The sequence below is a fragment of the Embiotoca jacksoni genome, unplaced genomic scaffold (genome assembly GCF_022577435.1).
Source record: "Embiotoca jacksoni isolate LCO1_2020_lvr unplaced genomic scaffold, fEmbJac1.0.p SCAF_2, whole genome shotgun sequence".
NCBI classification, from domain to species: Eukaryota; Metazoa; Chordata; class Actinopteri; family Embiotocidae; genus Embiotoca; species Embiotoca jacksoni.
The window spans coordinates 21,333,309-21,345,586 of record NW_027185340.1 but is presented as its reverse complement, the minus strand read 5'-3'; the positions used below and the strand labels follow the sequence as shown (position 1 = coordinate 21,345,586).

General features: G+C 41.9%; 1 protein-coding gene and 1 pseudogene across 1 annotated transcript; one reads left to right on the top strand and one right to left on the bottom strand.

The window, feature by feature from the left end:
- Nucleotides 1-1,301: 1,301 nt before the first annotated feature.
- LOC138200775 (probable ribonuclease ZC3H12C) lies at nt 1,302-7,707 on the bottom strand. The gene is made up of 5 exons (XM_069153658.1): nt 6,914-7,707; nt 5,436-5,575; nt 4,777-5,011; nt 3,791-3,897; nt 1,302-2,800 (listed from the first exon to the last, which is right to left on the bottom strand). The coding sequence occupies exons 1-5, from the start codon at nt 7,705-7,707 to the stop codon at nt 1,302-1,304; spliced, it is 2,775 nt and encodes a 924-aa protein (XP_069009759.1).
- A 675-nt stretch (nt 7,708-8,382) lies between these two features.
- Nucleotides 8,383-10,690, top strand: LOC138201662 (uncharacterized; annotated as a pseudogene).
- The last annotated feature ends 1,588 nt before the right edge of the window (nt 10,691-12,278 follow it).

Sequence of the window (12,278 nt, the reverse complement as noted above, 5' to 3'; positions counted from 1 at the left end):
TTTCAATGTAACCAGTGAGATCACCCCTGAGAAAAGTTCGGAATACTAAACACGACCGCATGTTGGTATAACCACTGTTTTTATGATACTAGTTGTCTGGTAAAACCCTTTGTGGGAGGGTTTTTTGTTTTAGGAAGGTGTTGCCCAACTTGTACCGCAAAGTTATGAATCTCTGTGTATTTAAAAGAAAGGTATAAAGAGTTCTACCCTGTTGGGGAAGACAAACCCTCTCTAATGGTGATACCTCCGACAACCCTGTGTCTCATGCACCGGTAATACAGTAATAAATTAACACATAATTTAAATTAAAATAACACCTACAATCTTTATTCCACCTCAACATTTCAGGTGACCATGCTCTCAGCCGCCACCTTGATGTGATTTGGAATATTTATATGGTTAAAAGACAAGAGAAGAGCAGAGCGTGTGTTTAAAATAAATCCGTACTGAAAGCTGATGAACTGTGAAGTCAGCTGACAGGGCTATCCTGACAGAGGAAATAACTCTTACTCAAAAGTGAACAACAGCTTGGGGTTTTCAAGTGGAGTTTTTGCTATCTTCTTTTGTGAGTGCCATTTGAGTTTCACTTCCCTGCGGGGGAAATCCACAAACTCTCAACAACTGATGTGCACCTGTCAGCACAGACAGAAACCCTTGATGTGTTTGTTGAGCTAATTTGAGCATTACATACGGAAGGAATGTATTTGCAATGTGGCAGAGACATTTAAAGATATTCCATTAAACACCCCTTTTCACCTCAGTGACTGAAAAGCAGACTGCACAGAATTGAGCAATAAAGTATACCCTGATATGATTGCCAAAAAAGAACAAAAAGCAAAGCTAAGGAGAAAAAAACAATATGAACAAAAAGTGCCAAAAAACGGAATAATTTTAAAACTATGTAAATAAATTAAAATGTAACAAATAAATTAATTTAAAATAAACAACACTGTCACCCTTTAAACATAAAAAAAACCTGTTACAACTCATCACCAAAAGTAACCCAAATATGCAAATTAAACCGCAACCTCTCCACATCTTAAGTGCTGAAATAGCAGGCATATTTATAGAAAATATGGCAATTTGGGGATTTCTCTTTACATAAATACCATTAAAATTAATGAGATGACATCCCTGCAGTGAAAATAAGAAGTCCATTATCAACCTAAGGAGTCTTACATCTTGTGCTTTTGGTTTGTGTATGCCCAACTTGACTTTAATCATTATGATTATGATTGCAAGGAATAAACCTGGAATGAGCTCAGTTAAGATGAATATTTAACTTCCTCTTCTGTCTGTATTCAAGTACTGTGCTGCAATTTCTCCAGCAGAATTGCAGCTGCAAGCTCCTGAGCATCCACCACATGAGGGTTCCTGATCATTACCATTCTCACCAAATCTGGAGGGAAGACGCCACACAAGTTAACAAACACCCTCTCCCTGAGGTCCTGGTATCGACCCAAGGCAGGAGGCTCCTGGTGTTGGGGTCCTGGAGGGAGGTGGCTCTTGTGAGTAGTGATGGATGGAAGGGGCTGCTGCGGCAGTGGTGGGAGACTTGATGCAGAAAGGCCACGAGGTGATGAATGGACTTGCTGTCCCCAAGGAGAGTGCCAAGCCTTTCCATGGACTTGTGGGAGGCTCTTGTAGGAGAAGAAATCATAGCAAGGCGTTGGGGATGACTGATAAGTGGGGTCCCAGTTAATCTGATGCTGAGGTTGTTGGTTTAGTCCAGAGAAGTTTCTTCTGGAGTGAAGTGGCGATCCTTCATACATACGGGAGTCCTGGAGCCCACCCTCTTGCCAAAGGGAGCTCATCAGATTCCGTCCGAGTGGGGAGCTCTGAGACTGGGAGTGAGCGGTAGATGTTTGAGGTGGCTGTGGTGGACGAGGCAGTAATTCCCCTGGAAAACTGCTCAGCAATGGATGCTGATGCTGGGGCGAAATGTAGGTTAAAGGTGTCTTGTAGGGACGCGGAGATGCGTGGAATGTGACAGAAGTTGGAGGGTTTTCCATGCCGAGACCATGTTGTCTCTGCAGTACCTGAGGAATGGAGTAGCCATGAGGAGAGTGCTGGCTCAGTCCAGGAGAAACGTGACTTGCAAGGTGGGCATACTGGTCAGAGTAGTGATGATGGTGGTGAGGGTGGTGGCATTTGGGGCTATCGTCTAACATGGGGTCAGGGGAGAAAGAGTCTGAGCTGATACTGCCTTCACTGCTACAGTCTGAAAGCAGTGAACTTGCTCGCAGATCAGCTGGAAAGAAGCTTTCAGGAGTTGGAGGCACTAAAAGGCTGAGACTTGAATAGGCCTTTACCAGAGAGCTGTAACCCACCTCTGGAGACTCGCATCTGTGGTAAGATTCCGCCTTGCTTGGTCCAGGAACCCTGGAGCTGCCTCTAATACCTTCCCCAGGGTACTCCCAATGATCCACATGCCCTAATGAAGGGGGGGCCCCTGAAGCAAGATGGCCTACAATACTGCTGCTACAGCTGCTGCCTCCTTTATCTCCTGCTACTGTGGAATGGATCTGAAGTCTATCCCCCATGAGGTCAGTGAAGGACCTCTGAGAGCTATGGTTTGGCTGTTTATTTCCAGTGCCCCGACTTTGTTCAGCATCAGCCATTCCTTCTAATTGACCAGTACTTTGGCTCTTCACCATCAAGGCTTGTTGCAGCCGGCCTCTGGAAGCGATTGACGAAATTTTGGCACTGGCACGGAGCTCATCCGCCACAGAACGCTGGGGTTGGCTGCCCCTTTCGGGGTGATAAAACTTACACTTGTGGCCATATGTGCACTTCTTCCCTGTTGAAAGAAAAAAAGCATCTTTCATTATTATGCTGGAATGAAAACATTTCTAACATTTTGGCTCGTTAATGGTATTTGTTTCTTTTTTATCATCTCTATCCAATTCCACTGCTCTAGAGGAGCCACAACAGTAAAAACCTGAATTATACAAAGTGTGATCAAAAAAGTTCTGAGCAGAGCAGGGAGAGCAGTAACTTCCATGAGTAAAAAGTACAAGTTATGTCACTTTATTAACATCAGCACCTGTGTTACACGTTTTTGTGAACATTGGTACGTGTGTATTTGCAATTTCACCATGAACCCGAAACTTGAGCAAAGAGTGCACATAAAATTTCAAGTCAAATTATTGGGGAACAGAAAGAAGTCACAGGGGGTCAAATCCAGTGAGTAGGGGTATTAGGGAGCAACCATTTTGTTGTTACTGGCAAGAAACTTGAGCAGTTTCAATGGACTGTGAAAGGGCGTGTTATCATGTTGGAGAACCCAAATACAATTGTGCGAAAGTTCAGGTCGTTTTCTCGAAATGTTTTCCCACAGACGCTTCAAAACATATACGTTCACCCTGCGAATGTCCAAGAAAATTCACGTAGTTGCGCCCCTGACCTGACGCACCTTCCTTGGTCTTGGACTGTGACGTTCTGCCCCTCTTGAAAAACAAATGCCACTTAAAACACCTCGCCTGGCTCATTGCATCATTGCCATACATTGCTGAGGCACTTCAAGGATCTCCCTTGTTGATATCGCACGTTCGACACAAAGTTTGATGTGCAGTCTCTGCTCAAGTCCATGGTGAAATCACAAATGCACATGTGTAACACAGGTGCTCACGTTGATTATTATTTGGAATACTGAATTCCAAAGGTTGTTGCTTCCCTCTGCTCCGTGTCCATTTGTGCTCAATTGGAAAGGCCTTGGAACTTCTTGATTGTACCTCATGTTTTCTTTGGGTTCATTATTGTTGTGAGCAAGAGTGGGTGCATATATTACCATAAGGACAAGGCTGCTTCCTGTGCTCAGGAATAACAGGCCTCTTCCTCAGGAAGTTATCCAGACTAGGTCCGTGGCGTCCCAGTGGGTCATCTGGTGGCATGAATCTAAACGCACAGTTAACATATTAAGATTATGTCAAAATTAGATCCCTAAAATCAGAGACAACTCAAAGTTCTTTTATTCATACTCCTATATTGAGAATTCAGGAAATCTGACAGCACTAATGGAGACTGTATCAAGGACGTTCTGCAGTGACATTGTGTTTTCAGACCACAACAGATCTTTGTACAATAAGAAATCTGAATTAATGTGGATGCTCTGAAGTTTGTATGAGCTGCGAGAACAATCATTCACACTTTAGGTATTGAGCTGACAGAGCAATACAGAAGCAACAGAAAATACTAATATTACTTCTAGGTTTTCCTAGAGGAGTAAAGTTTAGGTACATATTTTGCATCCCCAACATTCCAGCAACCATCGATCGCTTAGGCACAAGAAAAGACACAAAAAGTGAATACGGTAGCACTTTGCTAATGTATCCAATGGTGTTTTGATCAGTAGAGAAAAAGTGAAGGGAAGTAATTAAGATCAAAAGAATAGCAATGACAAAATAAAGATGCCTGTGCTCAAACAAATCCCCTGCAGAATGGCATTGCACAAATATTAAAGGAATACTGGCTTAATTTGATTCTATTTTAAAAGTGCCTTTTAGTGTTTAGGGAACTCATAGGATGTTGCAGACAAAAGAAATTCATGGCTTGGACAGAAGTTAAAGCTTTTCATTTTAACGGCTAATGCATAGCAGCAAAGCCTCCTATGACTCCATAGAAGTTTTTTTTTTTTTTAATTTTTCTTACTGAGAGTAAAATATGACACGATAAAATGCATAAGAGATGCATGATTTTTCATAAATTTCTTGAGGACTTTCTCATTTTCTCTTTTCGTAACTCAGAATCAGTATTCGTTTGGCATTGTTGTCTTACTTGTCATTTACAAAGGAGTACATCAGTAGACGTTCATCAATGAATTTTTTCCACTCTGGCTTCTCATTGGCCAGGTCTCGGTAGTTGTCATTGGAAACAATTATGCCGTCCGACTCGTAGGCCAGTTTGACGATGAATCGGTCGTCGTAGCAAACCACACGGCGTCCCTGCACACGTCGAGAGGGAGTGAAAACCAGGATCTTCTCTTTCTCCAGTCGCCGTAGGATCTCTTGGTCTGAACAAAGAGAGGGGACTCATTTAAACAAAGAAAAACTGACAGGAGGAAGTTCTCTTTGGTTTTGACGACGACACAAAATCTTTTCCAAAGCAGAAGATTTAAGCTCTTCCTTTCAGTTATTTACAGTAGTGTATCATTTCACTGACTTTGAATCGTCATTAGTGAAAGATATGTGGGCTTGGGTAATATAATATCAACATCATGATATGTAACTCGATATGGTCTTAGACTTTCTTCATCATAAGGTGTTGTATTTTTTCTGGATTTAAAGCCTACATTACAATGAAGTAATGTCATTTTCTGAACTTACCAGACTTTTCTAGCTGTTCTATTATTTGCCTTTACCCACTGAGTCATTATCTATCAAGAACATATTTTGTCAGAATTTAGTCCGTATCGCCCAACCTTAGCCGTTTGTTACCTGTGATAAGAGCATCAGGTCGCGACTGCTCCTTTCTCCAAGCAGGGACAAAGACAGTGATGTCGCGGTGACCCTGCTCCAAGAACCAGTCAACTGCCAGCTGGATGCCTTGGCAAGAGAAAACTTCCTTATTTCCATGACTGCGTGGGCAGGAAGAAATATTAAGGGCACAATTAGTGATGCAAATGCAAACAGAAGGGTGTAGCCCCACAACCAAAACTACACAATACTAGGTATTTATCAGTAATATCAAACATACAACAGGTTAAAAAAAAAAAAAAAAAAAAAAAAAAAAAAAAAAAATTATGGATCAGTTGACATGACCCTTTTGAGGTGAAACTGTCATGAATGATATGGGTCCATCCATCCATCCAGCCATCTGAGTAGTGTAACTGCATTCAGGATGAGAGATGAATTAGCTTGACGGCAACCAATGCTATACAGTAGATAGTAATTATTAAAAAGGTATGCCAGTTGGAACGTTTTTTTAATAATCAAACTGATGGCACACAAGGTATACTCAAATGATCACCCTCCAAGAAAAATGGCAGTAATAGTAATATACACACAGCCTACTTTTAATATTTAATGCCGGTTTGGGATGTTTTCTTTTGCGTCAGCAAAACGTTTCCCACAGTACCTAGAAGTTTAATTTTGTCTGTCGCTGGCTTGTAAGTATAAACTCTGCCTTTTACATGTAAATATGCTCACAGCTATTTAAAAAAAAAGATGTTAGTCATTGTCAAATAACCCAAAGAGAGCCTCGATAAGCTCTATGGTGGAGCCTTCTGGATTCATGCTTATAATGACAACCTACTGAGAACCTGTTCAGCATTCCAGAAATGTTTTTTTTTTGTTTTTTTTAATACACTACAGAATTAGTCAAAATCAACAAAAGTTGTTCCACACAAAGGTTTTTGATGAAAAGTGACTTCCCAACATATAGATAAAACATGTATATAATCAAACTGTACCTAATTAAAGCCATTTATCCCTCTAACCTCTGACATGTTTTCACATAAAGACAGTGTCATGACCACTGACATCACATGAAACTGAATGTGATAATCTAAATCACATAAATCTATGTGAAACCATTGGACGTGACACTGTCTTTCTTTACCTCTGGAGACAGTTTAATAACAGGCTTGATAAAATATCAAATAACTCAAACAGCTTCAGTACAGTGTGAAAAAAAACACGAGACAAGACAGCCAAATGTTTCATGTTTTCAGCATAGAGCAAGTAATTGTCTTATGGTGCTGTAGTTTAACTGTTCACAGCCAGAAAATAGTTTATTGTTTCATTTGACTATTCTAAAAGCAGACATGGCTGTCGTGTTAATGAATAACTACTGTTCTCTTTCTCTGAAGGTGAAGCATCTCTACAGTCATCATGTAAAATCTGGCTACATTTTTGAGTAAGTAGAACAAAGAAGTTAAAAGACATGGTGTTTTCTAAAGCTTCTCTTTCCTCACCTCATGGCTACGTTGCTCCCGTCCACAACAACAGGCCGAAGGTTTTCTTTATCCTCCGGCATCTGGGACGGACAAAGTAGGCGACATGAGTCCAGAGAGTAGCTGGAGGAGGAGGAAGAGGAGGAGCAGGCCAAAGAGGATGACAAAGCAGAGGAGGGGGGAGACTGAGAGACAGTCGGACCTCCTTGCTGCTCCATCTCTGTCTTGGTTCCCAGTTTGACCAGCTCTCCCAGGATGTCATTGATGAGTGCCCCTGGGCCCAGTTTCCTCAGGACTAGCAGCACTAGGTCCTCAGAATAGCCAAGCTTTAGAGCAAACTCTACTTTATTGCGGCAGTCTGCGAAGGGGTCAGTGGGAGGTAATGGTTCCGGCTGTGGGGGGTGTCCAGGGGATTGGTTTGGTGCCAGGTCCAGCCTGACTGGCTGCCACACTGAGGACTCTCTGTGCTGGACTTGAAGCTGATCTTGGTGCTGTTTTTTACATTCAGAACCAGATCCGGTCCGGATCCGTTCATCTTCACTGTCAGAGATGGCACTCTCCTCAGAAAAGTTACTGCAACTGCTACTGCTGCTGAAGCTTGAATGAGTACTAAAGCTCGTGCTACTACTACCAATACTGTTACTGCTGCTACTTGGGGGACCAGCTCGGACCTGTAAGACTCCTATATTCCCTGCACCTGTTGCAATGCCTTGGTCGGCCTGCCTTTCAGTACCTTCCACATGGAGGTAGTCCAGATCCAGCCCCAGGCTGAGGATGTGGCCTGTTCCATCCTCCAGATGGTCCTTCAGGCCCATGAAACTGTCTCATACATCCAGCTCCACGCCCTCCGTGACCTCCCAGGCACCTGATTGACCCCACCGTTGCTGCTGATAATTAACTGCTCGCTGACTGGTCCTGGGAGGGAAGCTTGAAGAAAACACAAGAAGTGACTGGTTAAATTCCTGGGGACTGTGTGAAAGACTGGTTAATTTCAACCAATCAACATGCGCCGAAACTGGTTGACACTCTGCCACTGCTGCAACAGCATATGGCCCTGTCCACCAAAGCGTTTTTTTTTTCTTCCTAAGTACAGCATATTTTCTAAAATTGTTTTAATGAACGCCAGCAGCTTGACGAGGTGTTGACTGTTTATTCTGTGCTGAACGCTGAACGTTTGGCGAGTTTGGTACTCTGGGCGTATGTCTTACAGAGCAAGTGGCATCTTGCTCTTATCTTTTTGATGCCAACGGGTGTGACGAAGCGCCCAAGGAAAGAGTCCAGGCCAAAGCTACACATTCATGAAAAATATGGGATCAGTACTCTCAGATTTAAAAGCAGTCTGGCTCACTTTGTTATCAGATCTCAGTCAGGTGTAAAAGCAAACAGACTTCTTCAACAAAGAAAAACAAAGTAGGGTGCATCGAAGCATGACCTGGGATGGGTCGTGGCAAAGTCTGCATGCTCCTCCTAACTAATTTGCTTCTTGCTTAACTGAATTCTTTGACTTTTTATCTGATTTAGTGCCAAGTTCAGATAAAGTGATGATAGTGGGAGACTTTAACATTCATGTTGATGTGGGAAATGACAGCCTCATTTCTACACTCAGCTCATTATTAGACTCAATTGGCTTTTCTCAACATGTAAATAAACCCACTTACTGTGGTAACCACACCCTCGAGCTCATTCTATCATATTCCATGGAAACTGAAAATTGTATCATATTTCCTCAAAACCCTCTTTTGTTGGACCACTTTTTTAATAACATTTGAAGTTACAATAATGGACTACACAACATGTGGAAATAAATTCCATTACAGTAGATGTTTGTCTAATAATGCTGTGTCCAAGTTTAAGGAAGCAATTACATGTTTATCTTGTTCAGTGCCATGTGCTAAAGCAGTGGAAGGCATCTACGTCGACTTTAGTCCCACACAAGTGGATCATCTTGTAGAAAACACTGCAGCCTCTCTGCGTATAACTCTAGATAATGTCGTACCTCTGAAAAAGAGAGTAATGAAATAGAGGAGGCTGTCTTCTTGGTACAAATCACAATTACACTCTGTTAAGCAGGCAACGCAAAAGCTGGTAAGGAAGTGGCGTTCTACTAATTTAGAAGAATTTCACCTGGCCTGGAAGGATAGTTTAATATTACATAAGAAAGCTCTTTGTAAGGCCAGGACTTTATATTATTCATCATTAATAGAGGACAACAAGAACAACCTCAGGTTTCTTTTTAGCACTGTAGCAGGCTGACAAAGAGCCACAGCTCTGTTGAGCCATCTATTCCTTCAGCTCTCAGCATTAATGACTTCATCCACTTCTTCACTAATAGAATCGTTACCATTAGGGAAATAATTGGGCAGACTCTTCCTGCCACTGTTACTGATATGTTGCTAAGCACAGCAGCCCTGGAAGCGACTGTGGGAGAAGATTTGTACCTTAAACATTTCTCTCCTGCTGAGCTCTCCAAGCTAACTGCAATTTTTTTTCCTCATCTGGATCATCTACCTGTCTCCTGGATCCCGTCCCAACTAAACTCATCAAGGAAGTCTTCAACTTTGTGATCATTTACAAAGGAATGATCTGTTTGAAGATTTTCAGTCAGGCTTTAGAGTTCATCATAGCACAGAAACAGCACTGGTGAAAGTTACGGATGATCTTCTAATAGCCTTAGATAATGGACTTGTCTCTGTACTTGTTCTTCTGGACCTCAGTGCTGCTTTTAATATGATTGATCACATGATTTTATTGCAGAGATTGGAAGATGTTACGAGGATCAAAGGAACTGCATTAGACTGGTTCAAATCCTACTTATCAGATAGATTCCAGTTTGTCCATGTCAACAATGAGTCTTCCAGACAAACAAGAGTTAGTTATGGAGTTCCACAAGGCTCAGTGTTAGGCCCAATACTTTTCACTCGGTACATGCTTCCGTTAGGAGATGTCATCGGAAAGCACTGCATAAATTTCCATTGTTATGCAGCTGACATGTAGCTATATCTTTCTGTAAAACCAGACGAAACAAATCCATTTGTAAAACTTGAAGAATATCTAAAAGACATAAAGGCCTGGATGACCAACAATTTTCTGCTTCTAAATTCAGACAAAACGGAAGTTATTGTACTTGGCCCTAAACACCTCAGAAACTCTTTCTCTAATCACTTAGTTAATCTGGATGACATTGTCTTTGCCTCGAGCACCACTGTGAGGAACTTTGGAGTCATCTTTGATGAGGATTTTTCCTTTAGCTACCATATAAAACAAGTGTCCAGTATTGCCTTCTTTCATCTACGCAATATTGATAAAATCAGGAAATCCTGCCTAAGTGTGATGCAGCAAAGCTAATTCATGCGTTTGTTACTTCCAGGCTAGATTCTTGTAATTCCTTGTTGTTAGGATGTCCAAATTACTCATTAAAAACCCTGCAGTTGATCCAAAATGCTGCAGCAAGAGTACTGATGGGATTTAGCAAGAGAGATCATATTTCTCATTGGCTTCCTGTTAAATCAAGAATATAATTTAAAATTCTCCTGCTGACTTACAAAGCTCTTCATGACCTGGCTCCATCTTATCTCAGAGATCTTATAGAACCATATCACCCTGACAGACCTTTGCTCTCAGACCTCTGGCCTGATTGTGGTTCCTAGAGTTTCCAAAAGTAAAATGGGAGGCAGAGCCTTCAGTTTTCAGGCTCCTCTCCTGTGGAATCAGCTCCCAGTTTGGGTTTGAGGGGGAGAAACCCTCTCTAGCTTTAAGGTTAGACTCAAAACTTTCCTTTTTGATAAAGCTTATAGTTAGAGCTGCCCAGGTAGACCTGAACCAACCCTTAGTTATGCTGTTATAGGCCGAGGCTGCTGGGGGACCTTGTTATGCACTAAGCCTCTTTCCTCACATTCTTTCACTCTGAAAAATATACGTTCCCATAGTTTTTGCTTATTATCTGTTGACTCCATTCAGTTCCCTCTCTCGTGTAGTTTCTGTTCTTTCTTTTGCAGATGTCCCTTCATGGAGCTGCATGTCTCTGCTCTGTGATTGTCGGCCCCACCAACTGTCCATGTCTTGTATCTTTCTGCTGTCCTTTTCTCTCTGCTCTCCTCTCACCCCAACCGGTCGAGGCAGATGGCCGCCCACCTCTGAGCCTGGTTCTGTTGAAGGTTTCTTCCTGTTAAGAGGGAGTTTTTCTTTCTTCTGTTGAAGGTTTTTCACCCTTAAAGATGAGTTTTTCACTCCTAGTTTATGTGGGAATTGTGGGGTTTCTCTGTATAATGTTGTAAAGTTCTGTTGTAAGGACTTTAATGTGCGAGACAGATGATAGAAAAAAAATTATAGTTAGTTTCAAAATTTAGTACCAAATGACAAGCCAATTTTTGATAGTCGATGGTACCAAAGTAATTTGGACAGTGCCATACAAATCCAGAAGTTCCCAGCCCTGCCCAAACCAAGATGTTTTTCGAAACCAAACCATGTGGTTTTGGTCCCTAAACCTAGGGACTGACGTTACTGAAATTAAGTCAGAAGGATGAACCAATACAATACACCAAACACCGAAGCCAAGGTAAGGACTCATGTGGGACTCTCTGGTAGCAAATGAAAGAAACTCCGAATAGTCCTTTAAGCCTTTGTTTCTCCTATGAGTGTGACCTGCTGGCTCTGTGGGGGTCCACGGATTGGTTGAAACAAAGAGCGTTTTGTTGTGTTGGTAAATTGCTCAGTGGCCCCTTTAAGAAAACATCATGTGTTCTTTTGCTCCTAATGTATCAAGGACACACACACATAAAGCAGACCCACTAAAATAACTATACTTTCCGTAGGCTCCTTTTAAAAGTTCTCTAGTTCAGTGTTGTTTTGATGCATACATTTCTCTCAATGCAACAACGGGCCTTTGTGTTGCAGATGATTAATCGTTCACAATGGGAAAGGTCATGCTTTCAGTTGCCACAACTTGTTTTTCTGGTCAACACAAAAACATATTCCTCAGAAGGCTATACACACACACACACACACACACACACACACACACACACACACACACACACACACAGAAACTGACAGTTAAAGACCAGTCATATGATAAGTAATTTCAGCACAGCCTATGTAATGCCTGGTATGTGGACAGAGTGGCCGTGGGCCTGCCTCCGTTGCATTTTGACAGCACTTCAAACCACAAAAAAATAGTGTGTTTGTGTGGAAGGTGCTTTATCTGTGGAAATACCCATTAAGGGTACTTCCAAAGCATCAAACTCCTCCAAGGTGTGTGAGAAAACTTTGTTCCAACAGAACAATCTACTGCTGTCAAACAGAAATGCTTCTGAAAATCTACGATGCTGTTCTGGACAAAAAGGCTGTTTGGATAGCAGCCACTGAACAAAATTTTAAAAGTGTCAAA